At 48.3% G+C, this 27,694-nt stretch overlaps 1 protein-coding gene and 2 long non-coding RNA genes across 4 annotated transcripts; 2 read left to right on the top strand and 1 right to left on the bottom strand.

The window, feature by feature from the left end:
* Window positions 1-11,396, top strand: LOC118019893. The gene is made up of 3 exons (XR_004681771.1): window positions 1-89; window positions 2,755-2,867; window positions 11,376-11,396. It is a non-coding gene; the product is annotated as an uncharacterized LOC118019893 (long non-coding RNA).
* Window positions 11,002-27,687, bottom strand: LOC118019891. Of its 2 annotated transcripts, XR_004681770.1 has the most exons (7): window positions 27,451-27,687; window positions 23,795-23,946; window positions 15,455-18,063; window positions 15,219-15,328; window positions 13,339-14,496; window positions 12,732-13,224; window positions 11,002-12,254 (listed from the first exon to the last, which is right to left on the bottom strand). It is a non-coding gene; the product is annotated as an uncharacterized LOC118019891 (long non-coding RNA). The 2 variants fall into 2 exon arrangements; XR_004681769.1 differs by lacking the exons at window positions 11,002-12,254; window positions 12,732-13,224 and having other exon boundaries at window positions 13,325-14,496.
* On the top strand, window positions 15,223-25,629 carry LOC118019890 (elongation factor 1-alpha, somatic form-like). Its single transcript, XM_035019521.1, has 7 exons — window positions 15,223-15,389; window positions 18,248-18,427; window positions 18,526-18,822; window positions 21,940-22,090; window positions 22,173-22,429; window positions 23,749-23,983; window positions 25,477-25,629. The coding sequence occupies exons 1-7, from the start codon at window positions 15,246-15,248 to the stop codon at window positions 25,596-25,598; spliced, it is 1,386 nt and encodes a 461-aa protein (XP_034875412.1). The 5' UTR covers window positions 15,223-15,245; the 3' UTR covers window positions 25,599-25,629.
* Window positions 27,688-27,694: the final 7 nt, after the last annotated feature.

The raw sequence follows: 27,694 nt of genomic DNA, 5'->3' as shown, positions 1-27,694 counted from the left end.
AGAGCCCGGAAGAGTTGGAGAAGGGGAAAGGGGTGAGGCGGAGGCTGGAGAGATGGACTCCCCAAACACTGACGGGCTGCACGTGTCAGGTTAGGGGTTCTGGACTTGGCTGTGGCAGAATGGGTGGGTAGCACCTTCTTAGGGTGGAGGTGGTGAGGTCAGATGTGCTTTTTTGGAGAAGTCACTCTGGGACCAGAGAGGGGGATCAGAGGGGGAGAGACTGAGGAAGGGCATGGGGGTGTCCAGGGAAGAGGCCACCTCAACAGTGGGGGGCAGGCTGTGAGGCGGGAGCAGCAGGGCTCCCGGCGGCAGGGGTGGATTCCAGACAGACGGTTCCAAGATAGAGTCAACAGGGTGGTTGGCCGGCGGGAGTGAGGGGTGAGGATTCAAACTTGGGTCACAGGAAGATGCTGTTTATTTTATTCATGCATAGAGCAAACTTTTACCGAGCACCTACTAAGTGCCAGGTGCCGAGCAAAGTGCTGAGAACACAGAGAAAAAAGATGGAATTGGTAGGAAGCCAAGAAGGGAAATGGGAAATGCAGGAAGAGAAGAAGGAAGGGGGGAGACGGTGATGAGTTTGGTTGGGAATGTATTGAGTTGGAGGGGTGGGGACAGTTATGTGGCAATATCCAAGGGGCATTGGATAAGGGATCTGGGACTCAGCAGAGAGGCACATTTGAGATGCAGGATTTAGAAAATCAAGTCTTGAGCACAAACTTGGTAAATTTACTGAACATTATTGAACTGTACACTTAAAATGAGTTAATTTTTGTGACATGAATTATATCCCAATAAAGTTCAAACATGCAACTAGGAAAAAAACCCCAACAAGTCTCAAAAAGTCATGAAAACAGGGAAGGGGCGAACATTCCAGGGGGAAGGCAGAGGGCAGGAGTGAAGGGGGGAGGGCAGGAGGGGGCTGGGGTTATAACACGGTGTGGCTGAATTTGGGCAGCTCTGAAGGATGGGCCTGGCTCGCAGGCTATTGAGCATTGGCCCCCTGCAGGTGCTGCGGGAGGCTTTGCTTCCTAGACTGAATCAATCCTCCTGACAACCCCAGAAACGGGATGCCATCCTCATTTTACAGTTGGGGAAACTAAGGTTCAGAGAGGTTAAGAAAGTTACCCAAAGTCACATTGCCTTTATTAAAGGAGTAGAATCAGTTCAGTCCAGGTCTGTTGGTTCCAGAGTTTGGGCTTTTTTTTTTTTTTTTAAAGATTTTATTTATTTATTTGACAGAGAGACACAGCGAGAGAGGGAACACAAGCAGGGGGAGTGGGAGAGGTTCTCGATCCCAGGACCCTGGGATCATGACGAGCTGAAGGCAGTCGCTTAACCAACTGAGCCACCCAGGCGCCCCAGAGTTTGGGCTTTTAATTAACACTCTGATGTGCCCGGCTAGCTCAGTCGGTAGAGCATGAGACTCTTAATTAACACTCTGGACCAAGTTTTGCCACATATAACAAATGCCCCATCTGAGAAGAGGCAGGCACTGGGCCTGGAACCTGGGAGCCCACTGCCCGGAGACCTGGGGCGGAGACACGGCGCCACAATGGCGCCATCTGCTGGCCCAGATGTGGAGCTTAGCCGGCGATGGGCAGGTGTTCATTCCCCAGCTTGGCACAGTTCTGTTTTTCTGCCCTCTCCTCAACATTGCTTCCTCCCACCAGGCCTGAGAGCTAGTAGACAGGGATTATTGTGTGGCCTCAATTTACCAATGAGGAGACCAAGGCTTAGAGAGGAGAAGATGACTAGAGAAGTAGAGGAGGACCCAGGATTCGAGTCCATGTCCATGAGAGGCTCTCCACATCCTGTCTGTCCCCAGTGTGGGTTTGATCCCCACAGTATCCCCAAGGGCATCCAGGGGCATCTAGGTCAAGTCCCTCCCTTTCTGCTTTACTGATGCGAAAACAGCTTCAGGCAGTGGCCTGACCTACCAAGGGGTGTCTTTGTGTTGGGGTTTGGCTTGCAGAGGTTACTTCAGGATTGACAGGGAGCATGCTGGGTTCTCAGGTTCTCTCTCCACTAGGGAACCTACGCTGGGCAGCATTGCTCTTTGGAGAAATGACTGCCCTTTCTCCTTCCATAACCCCTCAGGTATTGTGAGTCTCAGGTTCAGGAAGGAGGGAGGGGAGGAAAAAAAAAAAAAGGAGGCCCGGGTAGAAGAGAGGACAATGAGCTGGGAGAGGGAGAGGCAGGACCCCTAAGGAAGGGAGAGGGTGGGGCCAGAGCAAGGCCAAGACGGATGATAAGGACAGCCAGGATCCTAAGCTGAGCCACCACTACTGAGGGACAGGCACTGAGGCAGGTACTTTACAGGGATATGACCCTTAACCCTCTCAATGACCCCAACAGACAAGAAGGATTATTACCCTCATTTACAGTTGAGGAGCAATATGAGGGAGTTTGAATAATGTGCTCAAGGTCACATGCAAGTAGATATGAAGCTGGCATCTAAACCCAGGAAGCAAGACTCCCAGGAGAGAGGGAATGATGGAAAGCAGAGAGAAAGGGGCAACAAGTTATTGGAACAGAGATCAGGCTGGGTGTGGGGCGGAAGCAAAGGGGTCCTGCTGCTGGGGGGGTCTTGTCATGGAGTGTATGAATATATATGCGTCACAGGGAAGGTGCCTGAGAGTCTCTTGTCATGTCTTGGTAACAGCCATGGCCTGAGTTGTTGGGCTGTGGCTGAGCAAGCCAGGGTTGGTGAGTGGCCTTTCTTGTCCCCCACATTTCTGGTTTGACTCCTAGTCATCCTTCCCGACTCAGCTGAGAAGTCACCTCCCCTGGGAAGCTGACCCTGCAGAGGCTGGTTAAGGCCTGCCTCTCCGTGCCCCAGCTGCTCTGGCTCAGCCAGGAATCAGGTAAGTCTGGTTCTCTGACCCGTTCTCCTGGTTGTCCCGGGAGGTGGGCACTGAGACCAGACCCAGGGGACAGGAAGAAAGGAGGACAAGGCTGAAGAAGACAGTCAGCATGTCCCCCACCTTCCCAACCACTGTCCCAGCTGGCTGGGCTCCTCTTTTCCCACCCCCTCCTTCTCTAGGAACTAAGGGGGCTAAGTAAACCATCATGGGACAGCCAGGCCAGACCACCCCACCAGGCACCTGGTTAAGGACTGCCACTGGACACCCCCCTCAACACTGTCACCCTCAGCATCCCTGGGAACAGGGGTAACAGAAATAGGAAACTCCCCCGCAGCCCCTCTACCCCCCAACTGCAGGCCTCATCCAGAGACAGGGCTTGGAAATAGTGACATGGGGGGAGAGGGCGCGGGAGAGCCTTGGACGGACTCTGCTACCTACCTGGCAGAGGCATGCGAGCCTCAGCCTCCTCATACGGAAACGGGATGATACTAGTATGTAGAGTTTGCCGTGAAGATTACATAAAGTTCTGGAACACAGTTGGGTGTCCAGTAAATGGTAGATGCCCCCACTACCGATACTAAATAGTGAAGAGTCCTCCTTCATATTTCATCCCTCACTAACGTTAATATCTCACATTTACTGAGCACTTACTATATGCCAGATACCATTCTTAGCCCTTTACCTGCACCAAGCCATTTAATCCCTACTACACTGTTGTGCCTGTTTGAGAACAAAGACGGGGGTCTCAGGCATGGCGGGGTGCACAGCTGGTAAGGGGTGGAGCTGCGGTTTGAACCAGACGGTCTGGCTCCAGAATGGGTGTCCCTAGCCACTGTCGGGCTGTCAGCAGTTTTCATGTGACTCGGTCATCGGGAATGATCATCCCTTTTACCTCGCTGCTGTTTGTCCAGTTCAGCATTTTCTGATCACTCATTGGTGCCAGGCCCTGTGCTGGGATAGAAAAGGAGGCAACAGAGAGCTCCCTGTCTGGTTCTGGTGGGAGATAGACACTTTAAGAAAACCCACACTAGCAAGTGATCGGTTCCATGGCAGGGCCTCTACAAGGCACAGAGGAGGGAGAAAGAAACCTCAGAACAGGTGACCAAAAGCAGAACGATCGGCTGAAAGAGAATGAGTGTTTGCAAGCTGAGCAGGGTCTTGAAGGATGAATAGGAGTTTGATAGGCGAAGAGGGAGGAAGAACATTCCAGAGAGAAGGAACAGCAGGTGCAAAAGCGAGGGGGCGTGAAACACCACAGCAAGTTCAGGGAAACAATCATTTGGTAAAACTGGAGGATAAAGAGGAGGAGGTGGTGTGGATGTTTCCAGGTATCAGGGTATTTTTTCACTGTGTAGTTAACAGTGACACTACAGAGCAATGGGTTTTTTGTTTTTGTTTTTGTTATTGTTTCTCCGACTGTGACTTTTATTTCCTTTTTTGCACATTTCTGTATTTCCCAAATTCTTGTCTTCTTTAATCATAAAAATGTATGTGAATATGATTTTTACTTTTTTAAATTATGTTTTTGTTGACGTATAGTCGACACACAACGTTACATTAGTTTCAAGTGTACAACACAGTGATTCCACAGTCTATACCTCAGGCTGTGCTCACCACCAATGTAGCTACCATCCGTCACCATAACAACTTTATTACAGTACCATTGACTGTATTCCCTATGTTGTACCTCTCATCCCCGTGACTTACTCATTCCACAGGGCAGTGTTTTAAAAGCTGGCTGTGAGGGGGCGCCTGGGTGGCTCAGTCGGTTGAGCGTCTGCCTTCGGCTCAGGTCATGATCCCAGCGTCTTGGGATTGAGCCCCAAGTTGGGCTCCCTGCTCAGTGGGGAGCCTACTTCTCCCTCTGCCTGCTGATCCCCCTGCTTGTGCTTGCTCTTACCCTCTCTCTGTGTGTGTCAAATAAATAAATAAGATCTTTAAAAAAATAAATAAATAAAAGCTGGCTGTGTGGACTTAGGTAAGTAAGTTCCTTAACTTCTCTGAGCCTCTACTTTCTTTTCTGTAAATTGGAATATAATATAAACTACCTCAAAGGACTCTAGTGAGGGTTAAATGAAATAAGATCTGTTAAGTGCCTGAAACAAAGTAAGTGCTTGCTAAATGCTAGCCACCTGTGGTCACTGTTACTGTGAACAATTACTACGAATATGTACTTTAAAAATATGCCGTTACTTAAAAAAAAAAAAAAAAGCAACAAGCAAATTTCCTTTTTTCAGATGGACTCCCAGAAGTGGACAAGGAATTTAAGAGATCAGACAGCACATGCTGAATTAATGAAGTTGGATTATTTACACAGAATCTCCCTCCCTCAAACTTAAAGGCAAAGTTCACAGTTTTATATTAACCCCCAGGAGTATGCAGAAGCAGGAAACATGGGAAGAAACCCAATGTCTCCAATCGTCCTGGGGTTTTGTTTCAAAGTGTTTCAAAGCACTGTAATCTATGGTTATATACGTGTGCGATTTATCTTAACTTTTTCTTGAAATATAACACACACGAGTCCTAAGTGCTCAGCTCAGTTCATTGTCACAAGTGAATACACATGCATAACCTGATCAAGAAGTGAACATGACCAGTCCCCAGAAAGTCCCCTTCTCTGGCCCCTCAGTCACCTCCTCTCCCAGAGGCAGCTGCCATTTGAGAATTCTTTAATTACCGATGTAGATAGTGTCTGTATCCCCCCACATAGGGTTTTCTTTGGGTTGCTGCAACAAACTGTGACTTAAAACAACAGAAATTTATATTCTCACAGTCCTGGAGGTCAGAAGTCCAAATCAAAATGCTGGTTGCGGGCTTGGTTCCTTCTGAAGGTTGACGGGGAGAATCCATCCCATGCCTTTCTCCTAGCTTCTGGTGGCTCCTGGCAAACTCGCTGGTGTTCTTGGAATGTGACAGCCCTCCAGTCTCTGCTTCTGTCTCCATAAGGCCTTTCCCTCAGTGTCCCTCTGTGTCCCATCTGTCTCCCATAAGGACATTCTCATGGATTTAGGGCCCACCATCATCCAGGATGATCTCATCTCCATCCTTAATTACATCTGCAAAGACTCAAATAAGGTCATATCCTGAGTGGATATGAATTTTGGGGGGGATACTATTCAACTCACTACACCCTACAAGCCTGCAAGCCCCAGAGAGGCCAGTGGTGTCCCTCATCTTTGGATCCCCAGAACCTAGCCCTGGGGCCTGACTTCTGTGAGCTGCTCACGAAACGCTGCTGAATGGATGAATAGCTGTGCCCTGGTATGCGGTGGGTGTCAGGCTGGTGAGTGAATGAGGAGTGACTGAGAGTGATGAGTGAATGAGATTCAGACATGGGTTGAGGGTGAATGCAGAAGGTAGAAGTGATAATGGGTGCTGTTCCTTGAGCACCTGCCTTCTGTGTGTGGTTCCATTTAATCCCATGTTATGGATAAGTAGGGGGACGGTACGTCCCGATTTACCTGGGACGATGTCAGTTTGTGCCCATCGTCCCAGGATGACGAGTATGTATTTCTTGCCCACTCTGCCCTTTTGTTCTCAGAAGTGTCAATAAACTGTGCGGTCACTCCACAGATAAGGCCGCCGAGGTCTTAAAGTGCCCTGAAGAATACACTCAGCACCTGATTTGTACCCACCTGAGGTTCTAAAGCCCTTGTCCTCACCTGCTAGTATGGTGGTTGCGAATTAGGAGGCAGGGATAAATAAGCTGATGTCATCGAACTATGTCAAGAGAGAGGGTAGAGGGTGGGCCTCCTCCTGGGACTGCCGGAGGCCAGCTCCCTCCCTGCTCTGGTCCACTGATCTGTGGAGGAGAAGAGGTGGCTCATGAGAAGGAAGGGACCCCTTGGAGGACCCCAGTTTGGAGGAGAACAACAAGACCTCAGAGATGGAGGATGAAAAGACGGGCCCCCTCCTGGCCAGGCAACCCCTTAGGAGAAAGGTCTCAAGGAAGAAAGCCCCCCAGGGGACATTGTCCCCTTTCCCTGCTGCCCAAGAAAAAGAGGCCTGCAGAAAAGACTGGAAAGTTTCTGAACATTGGCATGACAAGGAGCTCACTCTGAACTCTGCATCTTCCTCCTCAAACCTCCTCCTTTTCCAGATTCCCCATCTTGGCCCATGAACTCCCAACCACACTGACTAGCTACATAATTCACAGGGCCCAGTGCAAAATGAAAATGCTGGGTTCCCTTCTTAAAAAGTTATGAGTAACTTCAGGACAGTGACAGCCGGGCATTAAAGAGGCACTGAGCCCTTCTGAGTGTGGGATGGTGCAGGTCACACGCCCATGAAGCTGGCCCTACAACCAACCACCCATTACCCACACTGGAAACCTGGCTGCCATCTTTTGCCTCTCCCTCCCCCCACCCCGTCCATCGAGTCCTGTGATTCGAGCTCATTACACAGCTGCCCTTTTTGCACCCCAAATGCCATGCCTCCCATCTAGGCAGCATTTCTCACCCCTGGACAATCACAGCCATTCCAACAGCCTCCAGCCTTGCCTGCTCTGGCCCATCCTCCCTGCGCAGCCAGAGAGCTCCCTCCCTACAGGCCAACCCGACCCTGGCACATCCCAGCCACCCCCAGTGGCACCTGCGGTGGCTTGAATTGTGTTCCCCCCACATTCACGAGGTAAAGCCCTAAGCCCTGATGGGGACTGTATTTGGAAATAGGGCCTCGAAGAGGTAATTGGGATTAAATGAGGTCATAGGGTGGGGCCCTGGTCTGATTGGACTAGTGTCCTTATAGGAAGAGACAACAGCGAGCGGGCCCCCACCAGCATGGTCATAGAGGAAACAATGCTAGGCAAGGACCCAGCAAGAAGGTGGCCATCTACAAGCCAGGAAGAGACCATCACCAGAAACCAAATCTGTTGCCACCTTGGTCCTGGACTTCTGGCCTCCAGAACGCTAAGAAAATTAATTTCTGTTCTTTAAGATATGGAGCCTGTGGTCTTTTGTTATAGCAGCCTGAGCTGATGAATACGGTCCCCACTGCCTAAGCTCTGTTCCTGGTCCTTGTGGCCCTGCGTGGCTGGGACCTACTTCTCCGGCTCTTGCCAGAACATCTTCTTTCCTGTCTCTGGGGGCTCCACAGGCTCTCTGTCCCCTGGCTCTTCCACATGCTCTTCTTCTACCTGGGGACTGTCCTCTCTACCTCCTCAGCTGGCCAACGCCTATTCCCTTTTCAACCCCAGCTTGGAAATGAAACATCCCTGACACGCCCCACCCCTGCACAATCAAGGTGGGGCCTCTCTTCCCTGCCCCCACAGCCCCTCCAGGCTCCCCCTCTTGTCGGTTGCACTTGTTACTCATGTCACTGCATATTTTGGGCTTCTCTTGCCTGTTGTTCAGGAGCTCCTGGGGACAGGGACCGTATTCCCCAGCATCTGCTGCTCCCACGGCTTCTTGTCCCTGGCAGCCTCTCAGAAAGCTTGAGGCCGAAGAACAGGGCCAAAGGAGCAGGGCCAAGGGTGCAAGAAGAGTTCAGTTAACTTTGCACTCACCCTCCTCCAAGGGAGAATTTTTCAACTGTGTCTTTTTGGAATGGGTCATTCATTCACTGGGTCAACAAACATCCATTGCTTTCCCAGGTAGGGCGGGGCCCCAGGCCAGGTGCTGGATGCTGCTGAGAAGGTGCCTGAGTCCCCACCAGGAGACACACAGACACCAGACATCACACTGTATTGAAAGAGGGTCTCCCTGGCAAGTCGTGGGAAAGAGAGGATTCAGATCAGACAAGCCTGGATTTGCATGCAGGCTTCGCTCTTCATTAGTTGGTGACCCTGGGCAATCTGCATGCCCCACTTGTTTTACCTTGAAAATGACCCTGACATCCACCTGTTGGGATTAGCAGTTCTCAAACTTTTTGAGAACCCTGTACACTCTTAAGCATTATTGAAGCCCCTACAGATCTTTTGTTTATGTGGGTTATTTCTTTCAGTATTTACCATATTGGAAATGGAAACTAAGACGTGCTAAAAACCTGAGAACACACATACATTCCATTTTCCATCAGAGTAATGACATAATCTTGCCCCAGGACCTGTGCTCAACCAGAAGAGTGAGAAACAAAACCCCAGCTCCCAGCTCCAACTTTATGAGGAAGCAGAGACAACCTTTAAAAAAATTTTTAGGGGGGCGCCTGTCATTTGAGCGTCCAACTCTTTTTTTTTCTTTAAAGATTTTATTTATTTGACAGAAAGAGACACAGCGAGAGAGGGAACACAAGCAGGGGGAGTGGGAGGGGGGGAGAAGCAGGCTTCCCGCCAAGGAGGGAGCCTGATGCGGGGCTCGATCCCAGGACCCTGGGACCATGACCTGAGCTGAAGACAGATGCTTAACGACTGAACCACACAGGCACCCCTATGACTGCTTTTTTTTTTTTTTTTTTAAGATTTTATTTATTTATTTGACAGAGAGAGACACCGCGAGAGAGGGAACACAAGCAGGGGGAGTGGGAGAGGGAGAAGCAGGCTTCCTGCTGAGCGGGGAGCCCGATGTGGGGCTCGATCCCAGGACCCTGGGATCATGACCTGAGCCCAAGGCAGACGCTCAACGACTGAGCCACCCAGGCGTCCCAAGCACCCAACTCTTGATTTCCGGCCAGGTCATGGTCTCAGGGTCCTGAAATGGAGTCCTGAGTCGGGCTCTGAGCTCAGCACCGAGTCTGCTTGTCCCTCTCGCTCTGCTCCTCCTCTCACTTGTCCTCTCTCTTTCTCAAATAAATAAATAAAATCTTTAAAAAATTGTTTTAGGGGCACCTGGCTGGCTCAGTCAGTAGAGTCTGTGTCTCTCTTTTTTTAAATTTTATTTTGCTTAAATTTATTTTATTTAAACGTAAAATTTACTTTACTTAAACTGATTAACATATAGTATTAGTTTCAGAGTTAGAGTTCAGCGGTTCATCAGTTGCATATAACACCCAGTGCTCAGTACCTCACGTGACCTCCTTAATGCCCATCACCCAGTTACCCCATTCCCTCCACCCCCCACCCCTCCAGCAACCCTTGAGTCTGTGACTCTTGATCTCGGGGTTGTGACTCGAGCCCCACGGTAGGCATAGAAATTTGTTTTTTAGGTTTTTTTTTTTTTAAGATTTTATTTATTTATTTGAGACAGAGAGAATGAGAGACAGAGAGCATGAGAGGGAGGAGGGTCAGAGGGAGAAGCAGACTCCCCACCGAGCAGGGAGCCCGATGCGGGACTCGATCCCGGGACTCCAGGATCATGACCTGAGCCGAAGGCAGGCGCTTAACGACTGAGCCACCCAGGCGCCCTGTTTTTTAGTTTTTAAAACCAGCATTACAGGTAGGCAGTATGATGGTACAATTGGTAAACTGTGGAAATATTTCTCCTTCAGTTGATACATAGCAGCTGCCCTAAACCCTGTGAGTGTCCCCAGCACCCTGGCAGCCTCAGCCCACACCAGAGACCCTTTCATTGTTATAAATAATTCTAGAAAGAATACCCCCATAATTGTACCTCCTTTTGATAAATACCTAGAATTAAATTGAATAAAAAGAATGCATATTTTAAGGCTTTGGATTCATATTTTCAAAATGCCCTGTAGAAAGTATACGTTGACTGAAACTCCCATCAATGAAGTATGAAAGTGACCATTTTTCCATATCTTCTCCAACAACGTTTTTCATAGTTTTTTTTTTTTTTTTTTGCTCGAAAACCTGAAAGGTAAAAAAATGGTACGTTGCTTCAATTTGCTTTTCTTTCATTCCTCAAAATGTTGGATATTCTTTCTTGGTTTATTGGCTATTTGCCTATTTGTGTGTTGGCAGGGCCTCTTTTTACTGTTTTATAACAGATCTTTGTATATGAAGGTGATGGAACTACAAAGTAAACATCTGGATTCCAGAACAGATTTGGGGACTGATTTTCCCTCTCCTACCCCCTCTAACGCTTTCCACGGAGTTAAGAGAGGAATAATTTTTACTCATTCTGGGAAGGCTTATTTATAAGAGAAAAGAAGGTGGAAAACAAAAGATACTGAGAATACAAGTGTTTTCATTTTAGAGGATTTTCCTCTCCAATCTACCGTTCCCCACTTCAAACTGTAGAAAGGTGGCTGTGTTCTTTGTAGCCAGAAAAACTGAGTCACACCTCATATGATCTTTCTGGCTTGCTTTACTCTCTGGGCCAAGTGGGTCCCCACCCAGGAAACCTCCTCACTCACAAGCTGTGCTTATGCAGCTAAGACCCCACTTGTCATCTCACCAAGCCCTGATGTACCAGGTCTCTGCCACTGACCAGCTGTGTGTCCTTGCATGAGTCCCTTAACCTCTCAGTGTCTCAATTCCCTCTGAAATGGGGAAAGCATTATCTCTCAAGGGTTTTTGTGAAGATTAGATAAAGTAATCCATATAAGGCACTGGGCACAGCATAAGGTGCTCAAGAAACATGTGTCAAACTAATAACTGATGATCATTTTTCTTTCAGTTTGTTCTTGGTGTCTACGTGTGGGAGATGTCCTTGTTTAGCTTTCTCTTTCTTTCAGCTGAAAGATCACTCAACTTTTCAGAACAACAATAAACCAAGCCCCTTTACCTTAACCCACAAGGGTTAGGAGACTTTGGTGACAAGCACTGGAAATTAACTGGAACTTAATAGAAAAGAAGGAAGTGGGGAGAATTTATTACAAAGACTCAGCGGTGTCTCAAAGATCCCAAGAGCCTGAAATGGGGATCCTTCTCCCTGTTTCTCCCTGAAGGTCTGCTGTGTCCCTATCTCCCTCTAGACCGGCTTTCTCCACCACTGTAGCCACCACCAACTACTTCTCCCCATTACAGTCTCTACCACACGTAGAGACTCACTAACTGACCCTAAATCCCCAAACCAGGATCTGGTTAGGGAGATTTTGATTGGCCCAGATTTGGCCACATCCAATCAGATGCTGTCCCTTAAGAAATACACAGTAACTGCCAGAGGGCCAATGAGTTCACCAAAACTCCTCTTTATAGCAGCGCCAGCTGAGAAGCTTGAGTTTTCAGAGGGATTAGGGGAGAGGTGACCAGAAATTGAATCCAGAGCTCCCAGAACTGACCCCAGAAGGTCAGACCTTAAAAGACCTTCATGCATTACCTCGTTTAACCTCTGCCCGCATTTTATAGAGAAGGAATGAGGTCCAGAGGTATGTGTTTGTCTGAGGCAGTCTGGGCAATCAGTGACAGAGCTGGAACCAGAGCTCCTGGCACCATGGCCCAATCACATGTGGCTGTCGTAGTCGAGGAACTGAATTTTAAATTTTACTTAAGTTTAATTAATCTAAATTTAAGTCACCACATGTGGGTAGTGACTACCATATTGGACAGGATCGTCCTACAGCTTGAAGCCTTCTGATCGCTCAGGAAAGGAGTAGACATCAAATCCCCCGTAGCTAAAGAATCAAAAGATAAAAACAGAATTCAGGGCAAGAAGATGTATGGAGAAAACTATTACTTTGTAAAAGTATTTAGTAATTATGGAAATGTAAAATGAAATTGCTTTAAGCTCTCCGTTTTGCCTATCAAACAGGTAAAAATAATTAACAGCTGTAAATTATACCATTTAATCTCCCAACAACCTTGTGAAATAATAATTTTGAGTGTTCTCAGAATGCCTGGGCCAGTCATGCCTCCACCCTTTAAGACCTGTGTGTTCTTGGACAAACAACTTTGCCTTTATTTCTTTATCTGTTGTTAATATTACTACCTACCTCAGAGGGTGTTTTCTAGGGGCAAATGGAAAACTGCATGCAAACGGCTCAGCACAGTACCTGGCATGTGATAGGTGCTCGGTATATGCAAGCAGAGATTATTATCTCCATTTTGCATGAGGCCCAGAGAGGGCAACCAACTTGCTCCAAATTGCCCACCTGTTAAGTGTTGAGGCCAGGATTCACACTCAGGTGTCTCTGGTTCCAAAGCCTTCTTCTGGGCTGGCTCTTTTTTTTCTTGAAGATTTTATTTATTTGACAGAGAGAGACACAGCGAGAAAGGCAACACAAGCAGGGGGAGAGGGAGAAGCAGGCTTCCCGCTGAGCAAGGAGCCCGATGCGGGGCTCGGTCCCAGGACCCTAGGATCATGACCCGAGCCGAAGGTAGACACCTAACAACTGAGCCACCCAGGCGCCCCTGGGCTGTCTCTTTACATGGCTCAGGATCCCTTAGCACTCTCCCTCTGCCCCCACTCACCCCCTCCTTGTACCCCTTCCTTTAGAACCCTGGTGACTCTGTGTGGTCTCTAGACTCTGGTTGTCCCTCAGACCTGGCTCCCGAGTGCCCTTCCGTGCATTGGGAACCTTCTGGACTATACACACTTGTGGGGCTGCTGCGGACCGGCTGGCGTGGGGAGGAAGCTCCCCTGTCCTGGGAGCTGAATGAATGAGCTCAAGAAGAGAGGGAGAGCAAGGCTGGCCCGGTGAGAATGAAGAGGAGGTGGAGGAAGGGGGAGCAAGCCATGAAGTGGCAGAGCTGACTCACCTGGTCTTTGGATCCCAAAACCAGTTTCCTTCCCAACGCTCCACAGATACACAGAAGCAGGAGCTGAACGTCCGGGGATGGGCGATAAACACAACGATCCCAAGAGCCTCACTTTGCCTCTTAGGAACTTGTGGGACTTACAGCTAAGGAACTGTTAACCACGAAGATGCCAAATAATGAGTGAAAAACAAAGCTTAGATGAAGGTGAACTTAGCTACATGATCCAACCACTCACAAATCATTTCTCTACCGCCACCTGTATCGGAAGAGGAAGGGCCAGAGCTGGTCAGTGTGATCAGCACAGCACTGTGATAATAGCCCTCTGGCTGTCCCCAGCTCCCAACTAACTGCCCAGGTTCTAAGAACATGTTAACCTGCGGTTTATGGTTAGAGCGCCCCCGTGTGTTTCCACTTTGTCATAAGTTCTTTAAAGGACCAATTATCAGTACCATCAAGATTTATGAGGGAGGGGGCTTATCTCCTTGAATCACCACAACACCAAGAAGTTGGTGGCCACTCAGGCCCGGAGGGGCTCAAGGACCACTGAGTGGCTCAAGGACCACTGAGTGAGAGCCGCATAGCCAGGACTCCGATCTGATTAGGTCAGCCTTCTCAGAAGCCTATTCTCTCCGCCACCTTTCCCTGCATCTATCTGGTCTCCAGACACAGAGCCTGGTCCTCAGGAACTGATGTGTGGGTGGTTCCAGAACCTCTGGAGGCTGCCAGCACTGTACTAGCCTCAGACTACAGTCCAGTAGCTTGTCCTCAATTCTGCGGCCAGCCCTTCCGTGTGGGAGACTGCCCCCCCTTCCCCGCCCTCATCTTCTTCCCAGGTCCTACCCTAAACATTCATTCAGCAAGCCAGGGCTGGAGGCTGGGACCCCAGAAATGAGCAGGGTCGGACTCACATCCCTTCCTTCGGGCATGAGTTCACTGGGAGGCAGCGCTGGGCTCTGGTGGAGACTCTGAGGTCAGACAGCTTGAGTCCTGCTACTTTCTTCCCAGCTCCTGAGCCTCAGTTCCCTCAGCGCTCAGGTAGAGTTAGCAGTGGCATAAAGGTGACGATGCGTACAGGAGTCAAGCCCTGAAGGTGGCAGCAGTCATTCTGCTTCATTCACCAAACTCAGGGTTTGCCACGGGTCAGGCTGATGCAGGCGGCTGGAGACAGGGATAAATCCATGTGGTTTGTGAGGCCCAGAAAGGACCAGGAGGCACTTACGTGAAACGCTAGAGCTCCCACCCCCTTGCTCCTTCTCTCCCTACCTTTCCTATACACCCCCCTCCCACAAACACACAGACCTGAATACCCAGGGACAGCAAGTCTGGGGACCACCTCTCACCCCAGGCCCATCTTTGACCCTTGGGCCACTTCCTAGTGCCCAGCCTGGTGCTAGGGGTGATGGGAAGGGGGTATCAATCAGCATCTCAAAGCCCAGAGGAGCCTCCTTTTGGTGGACAGGAGGCTCATCCTCCTCCCAACCCGGAGAGCGAGAGCCCACCCCCTGTGAGATGGCTGCTGTGTTCTTCCCATACATCCCAGGACCAGCGGGCCAATAAGAACAAGGGATTTGAGGGGCGGGCTGGAAAAGGTGTCTGTAAAAGAGGGTGGGGCCCAGTGCCTGGTTGGTCTGTTCTAGGTGTGAGGAGGTTCAGAGGGGCTTCTCCTGGCTCTGGAGGTAGGCACATCCTCTGGCTAGGGGAGAGATCAGAGCATCCTCAGGTGTGAGGTGTTGGAGAGCCCCCCCCCCGCCCCGCCCCGCCCCGCCCTGCCCCGGCCAACTGTTTTCCTCTCCTGCCTCACCCTCTGCTGGTTGGGCTGGCCCATTCCCAAGGAAGAGGAGTTCGGGACAGCAGATGGCCAATTTATGCCCTGAGCATACCTGTCCTCTCTCTGAGCAGCTCCCAGCATGGGCAAAGAGAAGACCCACATCAACATTGTGGTCATCGGCCATGTGGATTCAGGCAAGTCCACCACGACAGGGCATCTCATCTACAAATGTGGTGGCATTGACAAGAGGACCATCGACAGGTTTGAGAAGGAGGCCTCAGAGGTGAGGCTGCTCTATCTGAGCTCCCTGCCCCTCCTTCCTAGCTGTGGTTTCCCAGGGAGGGATACCTCATTGTCGGGGAGGAGACTGCTCACTTCCGCTGAGCACCTGCTGGGCTGGTAGGTGCTTTCCCTCTCAATCATGTCAGGCAGGTGATGGCTGTCATTTTCCAGGTGAGACAAATGAGGCTCAGAAGGGTAAAACAGCTTGCCTGAGGATGGTGCCAAGGTTTAAATACCAGTGTGACACAGATGCCATGCCATATCTCAGGAACTAAAGCTGCCATTTAAAAGAGGGGAAAGGACTTATTTGTCATGCATCTACCAGGGATCTTAAGGTAGTCCCATGGGTACCATGGCAGGTGCAAGCAAGCCTTGCCCCCCAGAAACTCCTGGTCACACACCCTTCTGTCACATAGTAAGCTCAGTAACAGCATGGGTGCTGTAGGAGCCCAGGTCACGAACAATGAACACGTCCTAAGAAGCCTTGAAGGATTCCCGAAGGAATGGATCTCCTCTGAGCCTTGAGGAAATGGGGCAGGTGTCCATGAGCCGCAGGAGATTGAAACAGCAGGTGTAGAGCACCTGAGATGGAGGTCGTTGCCTGGTAGGACAGGCGACATAGGCCTTGAATGCCCTGCTAAAGAGCCTGGTCACTTTCCCTGCAGTGACTAAAGGATTTCAGGCACGGGAATGATAGGAATCAGGCAAGATCTTTTTAGGAAGAGCACACTGGCTGCAGCATGGGGAGAACAGGCCAAAGGGCCCGATGCTAGGGGCTAGAAAGCCGGTCGGGAGGTTGTTGCTGTTGACCATGGGAGCAAGGACGGTGGCCTGGGCTCAGGCAGCAGCAGTGGGCATGGAGAGTAATGGGTGGAATCCAGGGACGTGGAGGTGGGGAATCCTCAGAACTTAGCAGTTAGCTGTAGGGAAGGGGGCAAGGGAGGAAGAAGAGTTGAGGGTGGTCCCCAAGTTTCCAGCTTTGGAAATTGGAAGGTCAGGGAATACCAGGGGCAGAGCTGATCTGGAGTCCGAACAGGTCTGCTCTAGATGTGTGAAATTTGAGGTGTCCACAGGGCTTTCTGTGCTCATATCCAGGAGGGCAGCTGAATAGTGAAGTCTGGAGCTCAAGACGGAAGCCCGGATTGGGGACTAAACCACGGGAGTGAGCTGGAAAGGGTGAGGGACAGAGCCCCAGGACAGGTGAAGTAAGAGCCCAGGCAGGAGAATGAGAAGGGAGAGCCAGGGAGGTGAGTAGAAAACCTGACACTTGAAGAAGCATCGGACAAGACAGGAATAGTCTGTAGAACCAGCTGCTGCAGAGACAGAAATAGGATGGAGAAGAGAAAGCAACAGGTCCTAAATCAGTGCCATCAGCTATTCTCATCTTGGCTTCCTCAGGTATAGTCAGAATTGTTGTGGGAGTGCTTATGTGGCAAGGGCTGCCAAGTAAAGCTTTAGAACTGTGAGAAAGAGACTGGTCCATAGCCAATACGTAGAAACATAGCCAAGAAGGTTATGGAAAAACAATGGGGTGGTTCTCAAACTTTCTGGTCTCAGGAACCCTTTGAATTCTTAAAGGTACCCCAACGAGTTTGTTTATGTAAATGAGATCTATATATTTATGATATTCAAAATTAAAACTGAGGTTTAAAAATGCTTAACTCACTTAAAAATAATAGTAATATACTCTTTATATATTAATGTAAATATCACACTTTTTGTGTATGAAAAATAACTATTTTCCAAAACAAAGAATCTTGCGAGGGTGACATTTTTGCTGATATCTTTAATGTCTGACTTAATAGAAGACAGCTGGATTCTCATCTGCTTCTGCAATCAACCTGTTGCGATTTCACCTCTAGAAAGCACCACTGCACAATGATGAGAAAATGAGGGCGGGAAAAGGCAAATAATGTCTTAGCATTATAAAAACAGTTTTGACCATGCAAACTCTAAACGGTATCAAGGTCCCCAGAACACACTTTGATAGCTACTTATCTAATGAATATTCTAACCTGTAATGGACTTCATAAAATAGAAGTTCCTACAGTAGCAAAAGTTAGGATACCTGGGTTCTATGTCTGTCTTTTAGTAAACTAATTAGTTTTCTTGAGGAAGCCACCTGGTCTCTGGTCTTTCCTTTTCTTCACTCTGCCCTCTAATTAGAGCTGAAATGAACATATGCTCAGGACCCCTGAACTGGCAAGTGGTAGAGTATACCCTAGACCAGCATGTTAACTTGAATATGCTACCGACTTTTGGTCACCTTTTTACCAGTGCTGAAATCGGCTCAACTTCCCCAGGCTGCCAAGGGTAATTATCAGTCATAGATACCATTTAACATAGGTTAGCGGCTACGAGTTTGAACTTGAGTCTGATGCTTTTTGGTTCAAATCCTGACTCTGCTGTTTATTAATCCTATGATCTTGGGCTAGTCAGTTAATTTCTCTGTTACTTCATCTGCAAGATGAGGATAATACTCCACTAAGTTGTTGTGAGATTAAATGAGATAACCCATGTTAAGTGCTTAAAACAGCACCAAGTTCAAGGTCAGCATTACTTACATGTTCGCTATTACTGATTTGAGGGCTTGCTGACCCTCTGCCAGGAGGTCCACATGCTTGCCTAGGCACTTTGTCATTTGGCCCTGGGTCACTCTGACTCCCAAACCAGCGCTGAAAGACAAACTTAATTATACAAGTAATAAATTATGTTGTTTGAAATATTCAAAGGTCTCTCCATACACAGTCCTGTTACCATCCCTCTGACTCTCAACTCTTTCGTAACTTCCTTCCTGGTTGATGGACAGCTTTGGATATAGGGGTGACCCTGGGGCTTTCCCTCCTGCTCCCGGCCCAGGTGGGCAAAGGCTCCTTCAAGTATGCCTGGGTGCTGGACAAGCTGAAGGCAGAACGGGAACGGGGCATCACCATTGACATCTCCCTGTGGAAGTTTGAGACCAAAAAATATTACATCACCGTCATCGATGCCCCAGGTCACCGTGACTTCATCAAGAACATGATCACAGGGACCTCACAGGTACCACCGGAGTCGTCTTGGCTCTGCTGCAGGGGTGGGCAGTGGGTGTCCCTGGCCAAGTCTGAGTTGGGCCTTCTTCTGTCTGTCACTTGGGCCAGGCAGACTGTGCTGTGCTGATTGTGGCCAGTGGTGTAGGTGAGTTTGAGTCTGGCATCTCCAAGGATGGGCAGACCCGTGAGCATGTACTGCTGGCCTATACGCTGGGTGTGAAGCAGCTCATCGTGGCAGTCAATAAGATGGACATCACGGAGCCTCCTTACAGTAGCGCACGCTTTGAGGAGATCAGCAAGGAGGTGAAGGCCTATATCAAGAAGATCGGTTACAACTCTGAGGCTGTCGCCTTTGTGCCCATCTCAGGCTGGCATGGGGACAACATGATAGAACCCAGCACCAAGGTGAGAACTGACTGGGATGGGGCTAATTAAATGCAACATTCCCACTCAAATCTTTGAGCTTCTTCGAGAATATAATACCCAGGATTTACAGCATGCTTATGGGCCAATCACTGTGAATGATCCCCATTTTACAGGTGAACAGAGGTTATTCAAGACTACATGACTAGTAAGCATAGAGCTGCATTGAGCAATGTAGCATTTAGTTACATGTGGTTATTATTTTTTTTTAGATTTTATTTATTTATTTGAGAGAGTGAGAGAGAGAACACAAGCAGGGGAGGGGAGGGGCAGAAGGAGAGGGAGAAGCAGGCTTCCCGCCGAGCAGGGAGCCCGATGCGGGGCTCGATCCCAGGACCTGGAATCATGACCTGAGCCGAAGGCAGACGCTTAACCAACTGGGCCACCCAGACGCCCTGCCTATTAACTTTAATAATTTAAGTCAAATGAAATAATTTCAGTTCCTTAGTTGTATTAGCTACGTTTCAAGTGTTCCACAACCGCATGTGGCTACCATGTTGGACAGTGAAGTTACAGAATGTTTCCATCATTGCAGAAAGTTCTGTTGAGCAGTGCAGGTAGAGACTGTAATTCTAGTCCACGCTCACAGCATCTAAGCTACCTCTCTAGGCAGGTTAGGAAGTGTGGGGGCAATATAAATGTGTCTAAGATATAGTCACTGCGCTCATGGATCCCAGAATCTAGCCGGGTTTAAAATTCTTAAATGAGTGTCTCCCTACAAAGGAAGTCTAGTTCTCTGGCATCAGACCTGGGGTCAAGCCCCAGCTTTCTCCCTTGCCCACAGTAAAGAGGTAAGAGAGGAATTAATACTTTGGGCATTAGGACTTACTTCATGGGACTGTGAGCATTAAATGAGAGACTCCACACGGGCATCGGTTCATGCATACAGTTGGTGCTCAAATGCTAACTGCTATCCCTTACTACTTTATTGCCTAAAACCTAACTTTTCCATAACTGACTTGAGGATCCTTAGCCTTTTCTTCCACATGGACATAGCATAATCTTTTTCTGATTATAAAAGTAATGCCTAACATTTTTACAATGAGCCTTTCATGCAGATATGAAGCATAAACTTCATGGCTTATAGATAACCTAGTTTTCATGCAGTTCTTTCTAGATATTCACAGCTGGACTCAAACTGTACATAATTTTCTATAAAACTCTTTATTTTAAAAATTTTCTTTGCCATTTAAACATGTTGAATACTTAGTGGGTGTTTTATATCATAGATCACAGAGGTACATTAGACTGTGTAGCCATACCCATTATTAAGTAAAAGTGGTACTGAGAGATTTACCATGTGCCAGACACCAGACTAAATACTTTACATGCACACAACCTCATGAAGAAAACATTTTACTCCCATGTAAAATAAGAAAACTTGGACACAGTATAGTTAAGTGATAGCCCAAGATCACAAGCTTCTAAGAACACTGTTTCTAGTTTTATTAAAAATTGCCGTAAGCATCTTGCTAAATAAATCCTTGCATGTGTCCTCATTAATTTAATTAGAAAAAGCTCCTAGTGAAACAAAGGGTAGGCATTATCTTGGAGTCTTCTGACACATATGGCCCAATTGTCCTTGGGAAAGATTAGAGCTACCACTGGGCAGTGTGTTCCTTTGGATGGTACTTCAATATTTGCATGCTGGGCACTGTCCTTGGTGCTGAGGTTGTGGTAGCAAATGATAGGCAACCCCGCTCGTAGCAGTATGGTCTTCTGGGGGTAGTGGTAATATAGGGGATGATGACAAGTGCTAAGAAAAATGTAAGGCTGAGGGAGGCATGATATGAGAGTGTTACTCTATATTGGGTGGTGAAGGGGGTCTCTTCTAAAATGACAGTAGAACAGAAGCCTGAAGCTTTGCCCATTTCACCCCCACTTCCCAAGTATTACCACAGAGTTCAGCTAGTGAAATAAGGGGATTTCATTCTCCTGTCCCTTTGGTTATTTATTAGGCATCTAGGATGTTCTAAAATATTTTATTCATTTGACAGAGAGAGAGAGAGCATGCACGCACACAAGTAGGCAGAGGGGCAGGCAGAAGGAGAGGGAGAAGCAGGTTCCCCGATGAGCAGGGAGCCCAACGTGGGGCTTGATCCCTGGACCCGGGGATCATGACCTAAGCCAAAGGCAGATGCTTAACAGACTGAGCCACCCAGGTGTCCCATATCTAGTATGTTCTAGATGCTAAAAGAACAAAGCATGCACTCAGTGGACTAGATAGATTTAGGGTTTAGCCTTTGCTCTCAAGAAATACCTGTGACATCGGAGACCTCAGTTTCCCCATTTTTAAGATGGGGATGATACTGATCTCATAGGCTTATTCAGGCCTCTGAGTTGGCACAGAGACAAATTAGTTGCTAAGTTCACCAAACTAATAGAAGAACTTATCTTTACCAATGAGGCTGGTGTTTGAGTGGGAAGTTGACCCACAGAAAGGAGCCAAATGGAATTCCAGTTAACTGATACATCTCTGAAGGCAAAGATGATGTCTTTGCTGAGCTTTGGCCAAGGTTTTTAGAGAAGTAAATATAGTATCTACTTAAAAGGTGTGAATACAGTGCACTGTCATCTTTAAGGTTATCCTTCTAGAAAGCCTTATGCTCAATAATGCTGCCCCTCCTTGCCTAAGATGTTGGGGAACATCTAGTCTTTAGAAGGTATAAGTGTTAGAGTATTCGAGTCTTGTTTTCATTCTCATTCCTGATGCTTACTTAACTGTGCCGCATGTTTTCTCTGCTCCTCCTGTGTAATGAGCAGATGGAATAAGACCTAAGAGCTAATCAGATTCAAGGAATCTCTGCCCCCTAAAAATATCGGCTCAAGTGAGGGGCAACACCTACAAGATTTAGAGGAATGACCACCATTTAGTGGGTGTGTAGTACATGTCAAACATTGTGCTTGGTGGACTGTGTGTGGTCTTTTGTGTCTTCACTTGAGCCTGCAAAGTAGGTGATGGTATCTGTTTTACAGATGAGGAAGCTGAGGCTCAGAATGCATTAAAAAATTGCTTGAGGTGCCATGTTAAATCCAGGTTGGCACCTGCGACAGGCTCCCTCAAGCCTAAGCAAGCTGCACATTTGGTGGCTTTTCCAGATGTCCTGGTTTAAAGGCTGGAAGATCACCAGGAAGGAAGGAAACATGGTGGGCATGACACTGCTAGAAGCACTGGACTCCATCATGTCCCCTGCCCGCCCTACGGACAAGCCCCTGAGGCTGCCTCTGCAGGATGTATACAAGATTGGGGGTATGTGCTATGTGGGGGTGCTTGGGGTTGGGGGCTCACTGAAGGCTGGCTGCTGACCATTCTGGTTGCTCTGTCCCCCCAGGCATTGGCACTGTGCCCGTGGGCCGGGTGGAAACAGGCTTCCTCAAGCCAGGCATGGTGGTGACCTTTGCCCCCTGCAACATCACCACAGAGGTCAAGTCTGTAGAGATGCACCACGAGGCCCTGGCTGAGGCCCTGCCTGGAGACAATGTGGGCTTCAATGTGAAGAATGTGTCGGTGAAGGACATCAGGAGGGGCTACGTGGCGGGAGACAGCAAGAATGACCCGCCCTTAGAAGTGGCAAGCTTCGTCTCCCAGGTGAGGAGGCCCATTTAAGGGGTGTCTTCTGAGACAGCCATGCTGTCCTACATGCAGAATGGTTCACTGGGTCATTCAGGAAGTGGGCACTGAGCATATGCTCTATGCTGGGCTCTTGACCAGCAGTATAGGTAAAATCCGGGTTAGAATCCTGACTGCACCTTATTTGCTACTTTGCCCTTGAACAAAACAATGCAGTTCAATGGTCTTCTTAGTTTCCACAGTATGGTCTTAAAGCAGTTGTTTTCAAACCTGGTGGATTAGAATCACCTGGGAAGCATTTCAAAAATGCAGATTCCTGGGGCGCCTGGGTGGCTCAGATGGTTAAGCCTCTGCCTTCGGCTCAGGTCATAATCCCAGAGTCCTGGGATCGAGTCCCACATCCGGCTCCCTGCTCAGCAGAGAGCCTGCTTCTCCCTCTCCCTCTGCACCTCCCCCTGCTCATGCTCTCTCTCTCTGTCTCTCTCTGTCTCAAATGAATAAATAAAAAAAATCTTAGAAAAAAAATGCAGATTCCTAACATTTTTCCCAGTGGTTCTGCGGAATGATTCAGTAGACATGGGTGGAAGCTGGGAATCTGCATGTTAGAGCTCTCAGGTATTTCTTCGGCCCAGAGTTAGAATGTGGAGGCTGTTCTGAATGCAACGTCTGGCACATTCTTACTTCTGCAGGTGGAGGCTTGCACTACCTCGCAGTGAGCTTGGGAGCATTACATGAGGTGATGATATGTAAAACAGCTGACCTGGGGCCAACAGGTCATCTAACAAGTTAGTCAGCTGCTATTGTAATGCATTTTTCTAAGTGGCAGGGAAAAGTACTACATAAATAACATGTATGCTTGTAGGTTTTAGTATCACTCATCCCTAGCTCTGCCACCTCCCTGCTATTTCATCATGGGTAAATTACCCAGGCTCTTTGCTATGAAAATTAAATTGGAGTGCATGAGATATGCTTAGCACAGAACTTGGTATACTCTATAAATGTTCAAATGCTCACTATAATTTAAAGTGTGTCCAAGGTGGGACGCCTGGGTGGCTTAGTTGGTTGAGCGTCTGCCTTCAGCTCAGGTCATGATCCCAGGGTCCTGGGATTGAGTTCCGAGTCGGGCTCCCTGCTCAGCAAGGAGCCCGATTCTCCCTCTGCCTGCCGCTTCCCCTGCTTATGCGCGCTATCTCTCTCTCTGACAAATAAATAAGATCTAAATAAATAAATAAATAAGTGTGTCCAAGGTGCCTGACCCCTTAGCTGGTTAGGGCTACCTCCTCTGGAGGATGCTGGGCTAATGCCTTCCCCCGCTCCCATCCCACCCTGGGTTCCAGGTAATCATTCTCAACCACCCTGGCAGCATTACCACTGGCTACTCACCAGTCCTGGACTGCCACACGGCCCACATTGCCTGCAAGTTTGCAGACCTCAGGGAGAAGATTGACCGGCGCTCAGGCAAGAAGCTAGAAGACAATCCCAAAGCCCTGAAGTCTGGGGACTCAGCCATCGTTCAGATGATTCCACGAAGGCCCCTGTGTGTGGAAAGCTTCTCAGAGTACCCGCCCCTCGGTAAGTCCTGATAGCACTTGGCTCCTGGAGCTGCCCCTTCCTCCTCCTGGCTCTAGGGAGCCAGTGTTCGAACGGGTCACACCCAAACCAGATTGCAGAACCTGGTCAGAAGGACTGGCGTTCCAGGTTAGAGGGGCCCCCAAAAAGGAAAGTAGCTTGCCTAGTGTCACACAGCAAGGCAGGGCCATTTTAGAGCCTTGTTACTCAAAGTGTGGTCCATGGACCAGCAGCATGGGCATCCCCTGGGAAGTGGAGAACCTCAGGCTCTATCCAGACCTGCTGAACTCAAATCTTCAGTTTAACAAGATCCACAGGTAATCGGGATGCACATCAATTTGAGAAACCCTGATTTAGAGGAGGTGAATAAACCAGAGATTAGCAGGGATTTTCTTTTTCCTTCTTAATCTTCAGTGCAGTTGTTTTCAAACCTGGTGGATAATCAGAACCATTGATGGACCCTATTAAACCCAGAGGTTCAGGCCCTGACAGATTCACCTGATCAAGGCTGCAGCCTAAGAGTCTGTTTCTTAGATTTCCCCAAGTATATTCTGCATGGCTAGGTTTGAACAATTAACCTAGAAAGTTCTGACCTCAAATATATAGGGAGTAGGCATTTTTATACAGTGCCTGCTCTGTGCTAGATGATAGATATTTATAAACAAACAGGTTCTTGCCCTCAGCGCCTCCCAGTTAATGGGGAGGGGGGCGAATTTCAAAAGGCTAGTTTTATTTATTTTTTTATTATGTTATGTTAATCACCATACATTACATTTTTGTTTTTGATGTAGTGTTCCATGATTCATTGTTTGCGTATAACACCCAGTGCTCCATTCCTCCATTCAGTACGTGCCCTCTTTAATACCCATCACCAGGCTAACCCATCCCCCCACCCTCAAAAGGCTAATTTTAGAGGTGGGCCACAGATGCCGCCACATGAATCTTGCAAAGCTGGTTTAATTCTTTCTACCTCTGCCAAAAATACTGTGAGTTTGAAGCCAGATGCCAAAGCCTTGCCCTCCACAGTCTGAAGTCAGAGGAGCATTCAAGAGCCCCCAGGAGAAGCAATTGCCGGATTCACAGCTGAATGTAAATGAGATCTATCCTATGGGTTGTTGTGATGGGCACAGAGAAGGTGCTAATTGCTTGGAGGCTGGGAGCATTAGTATGTACGGTAGGGTGGTGGATGCACCAAAAGCAAAGTTTTCCCTGTGACCTTTGCTTATGGAAGTAGGACAGTCCAGTGGCTAAGAATATAAGTGCTGGTGTGAGACTTTCTGGGTTTTCAACCATCACAGCAAAGTGACCTTCTACTTCTTTGCCCCAGTTTCCCCAACTGTAAAATAGAGTGAGATCTACTTTGAGTTGTTGAGATAATTAAATGCACTCCTATGTATAATTCAGAATATCACTGATTTGACCTCCCGTGCCAGTGTCCTATAGCTGGTGCCCTGTGGTAGCATTCCCCACCTGTTTCTTCATGTCCTGTGTCCTAGGTCGCTTTGCTGTGCGTGACATGAGGCAGACCGTGGCTGTTGGGGTCATCAAGGCTGTGGAGAAAAAAGCAGCGACTGGTGGCAAAGTCACCAAGTCTGCCATGAAAGCAGCCAGGAAGTGAGTGGTGACAGCTACTCTAGGACTTTCTGGGAGAGGGGCAGCCCAGGAGGAGCCACAGCTGGAAAAGAACGGCTCAAGGAGAAGCCTTAGCTTACTCTTCTCTTGCCTGAACGGTCTTAAACCCGCCCCTGCTAATGCACTTTTCTTTTTGCTGATGAATCTGAGGCATGGGAATAAAGCACAGCAAGTCTTTTTGCCTCTGCCTCTGACCTTGATTGCAAGCAAGAAGGAAGCAGGTGGGGTGCTCAGTCTAATTCTACCCCTCACCTTCCTTCTGGTGCCTGCCTGAGCAAAACCAGAGAGCTAGGGTCACAGGGAGGAAAATGTGTAAAGGGGAAAGTGTAGGGCAGCTTTTGGCCCAGGCCAAGTTCATCAGTTCCTAGAACAGGACTCTGGTGTTTTAAACTGCCTGACTTAAATAGTGTCTATAAAAGTTACTGAATTTTCTGTGTGCCTTGCTTGTCTGTAAAATGGGAAGATAATAGTATCTGCCTCCACAGGGATGTTGAAGTTTGAGTGAGCTGGTACCTGCTGGGCATGGTAATCAGCTACTCTCATTCACATGGTGGGGGCACTGGAGGCAAGAGAGCCCTATTATGGGGACGTTCTATCGGAAAAAACTTGAGAAGGGGATGAGTCTGAGGTTTGTAGGATGAGCTGTTTTATATTTCCTAGGTATATGTTTCCCTCAGGTTACTTTTTTAACTTCAGTTTAACAATTTGAGTCACAAAGTTGCAAGAGGCAATTTCACCCAGATTCCCCAAATCTTATTTACCATTTTTTACCCGAATTATTTGAGAGTAAGCTGCAAACATGCTGGCCCTTTACAATGAATACTGTAAGTCCAAGAATATTCTCTGATATAATCAAGGTCAAGTAATCAGAATGAGGACATTAAATTAACATGGGTACACTTCTGAAATCTGCAGACCTGATTCAGATTTTGCCAATTATTCCAGAAACATGCTTTATAGCAAAAGAAAATCCAGGATCATGTGTTGCATTCAGCAGTCTTGTCTCTTTATTGCAAGTTGTGGAGCAGCCCCTCCCTTGGCTCTGTTCCTCCCAGAGGTTTGGTTGAGACATCTGCTCTGGGCTAGCTAGTTGCTGCCTGATGGAGGAAGCTCAGAGATGCGGGTTGGTAGGAGGGGGTGTCTCTTTGCTCTCCTCCATCAGCCCAGCTTTCCAGGAGTCCCTTGCATCCCTACTGGATGAAACCAGGAGAGCCCGAGGGCTTTTATCTCCCTTGTAGCAGCGGGAGAAGGGAATTACGGCAGCAGAAGTGAGAGGCTTGTCTCCTTTTCCACCCAAGACCTTTGCCCATTTATTCTGTTAAAGAAACGGCAGATTCAAGACCAAGTTCTGCCTGGGATGTGGATCCTGGCAGCCCCTCGGGTCCTGCTGCTGAGGATTAGTGTAAACCAGGAAGCCCTACTCTTGTTTGCGATTGGAGCCTGTCTGTCAGACTAATCTGCAAGCCATTTTTGTGCATGCAGGATGACTCTGTTGATTGTACACCATGTCTAACACTTTTTTTGGGGGGGGGGTAAAGGGTTGCTTGGAAACAGTGGGTTTATATTAAGAGTAACCCCTTATTGCGAGCTTAACTGTGTGCTCTACACAATTACCTCGTTTAATTTTCACAACGATCTCCTATGATATCGGTACCCATTTTAAAGCTGAGGAAAACTGAGGCTGAAAGAGGTCTAATTAGTAACCCGCTGTAGGTCGCGTGTCTATCAGCCAAGACAGGAGCATACTGTCTCCACAGCTCAGGACTCTTAAGTCATCACTGTTCTAACTATAAATTCCATTTGTTTACATCGTCACCGAGTAAATTATATACACTTACAGTTTGCATAACTGATTTCACATAGTCCTGGAAGTCTCATCACGCCAAGAACCACCAGGTACGGAGACTGTGGGAGGGAAGGGCGCCCACAGAGACCGGAAGTTCAAGGAAAAGCCCGTTCAGGGAGCTTTAAAAACCAATTTTGGAAACCGGGTCCCGGTGGCCGGCGAGCGCGGCTCACACTGGTGGGCGGCGCCCACCGAGCCGACCCCGCGCTGCGCCGCGCCGCCCCCACCCCTTTTCC

The sequence above is a fragment of the Mirounga leonina genome, unplaced genomic scaffold (assembly GCF_011800145.1).
Source record: "Mirounga leonina isolate KUSES-001 unplaced genomic scaffold, KU_Mleo_1.0 Mir_173, whole genome shotgun sequence".
Lineage (NCBI taxonomy): Eukaryota > Metazoa > Chordata > Mammalia > Carnivora > Phocidae > Mirounga > Mirounga leonina.
This window is presented reverse-complemented; position numbering and strand designations above follow the sequence as displayed.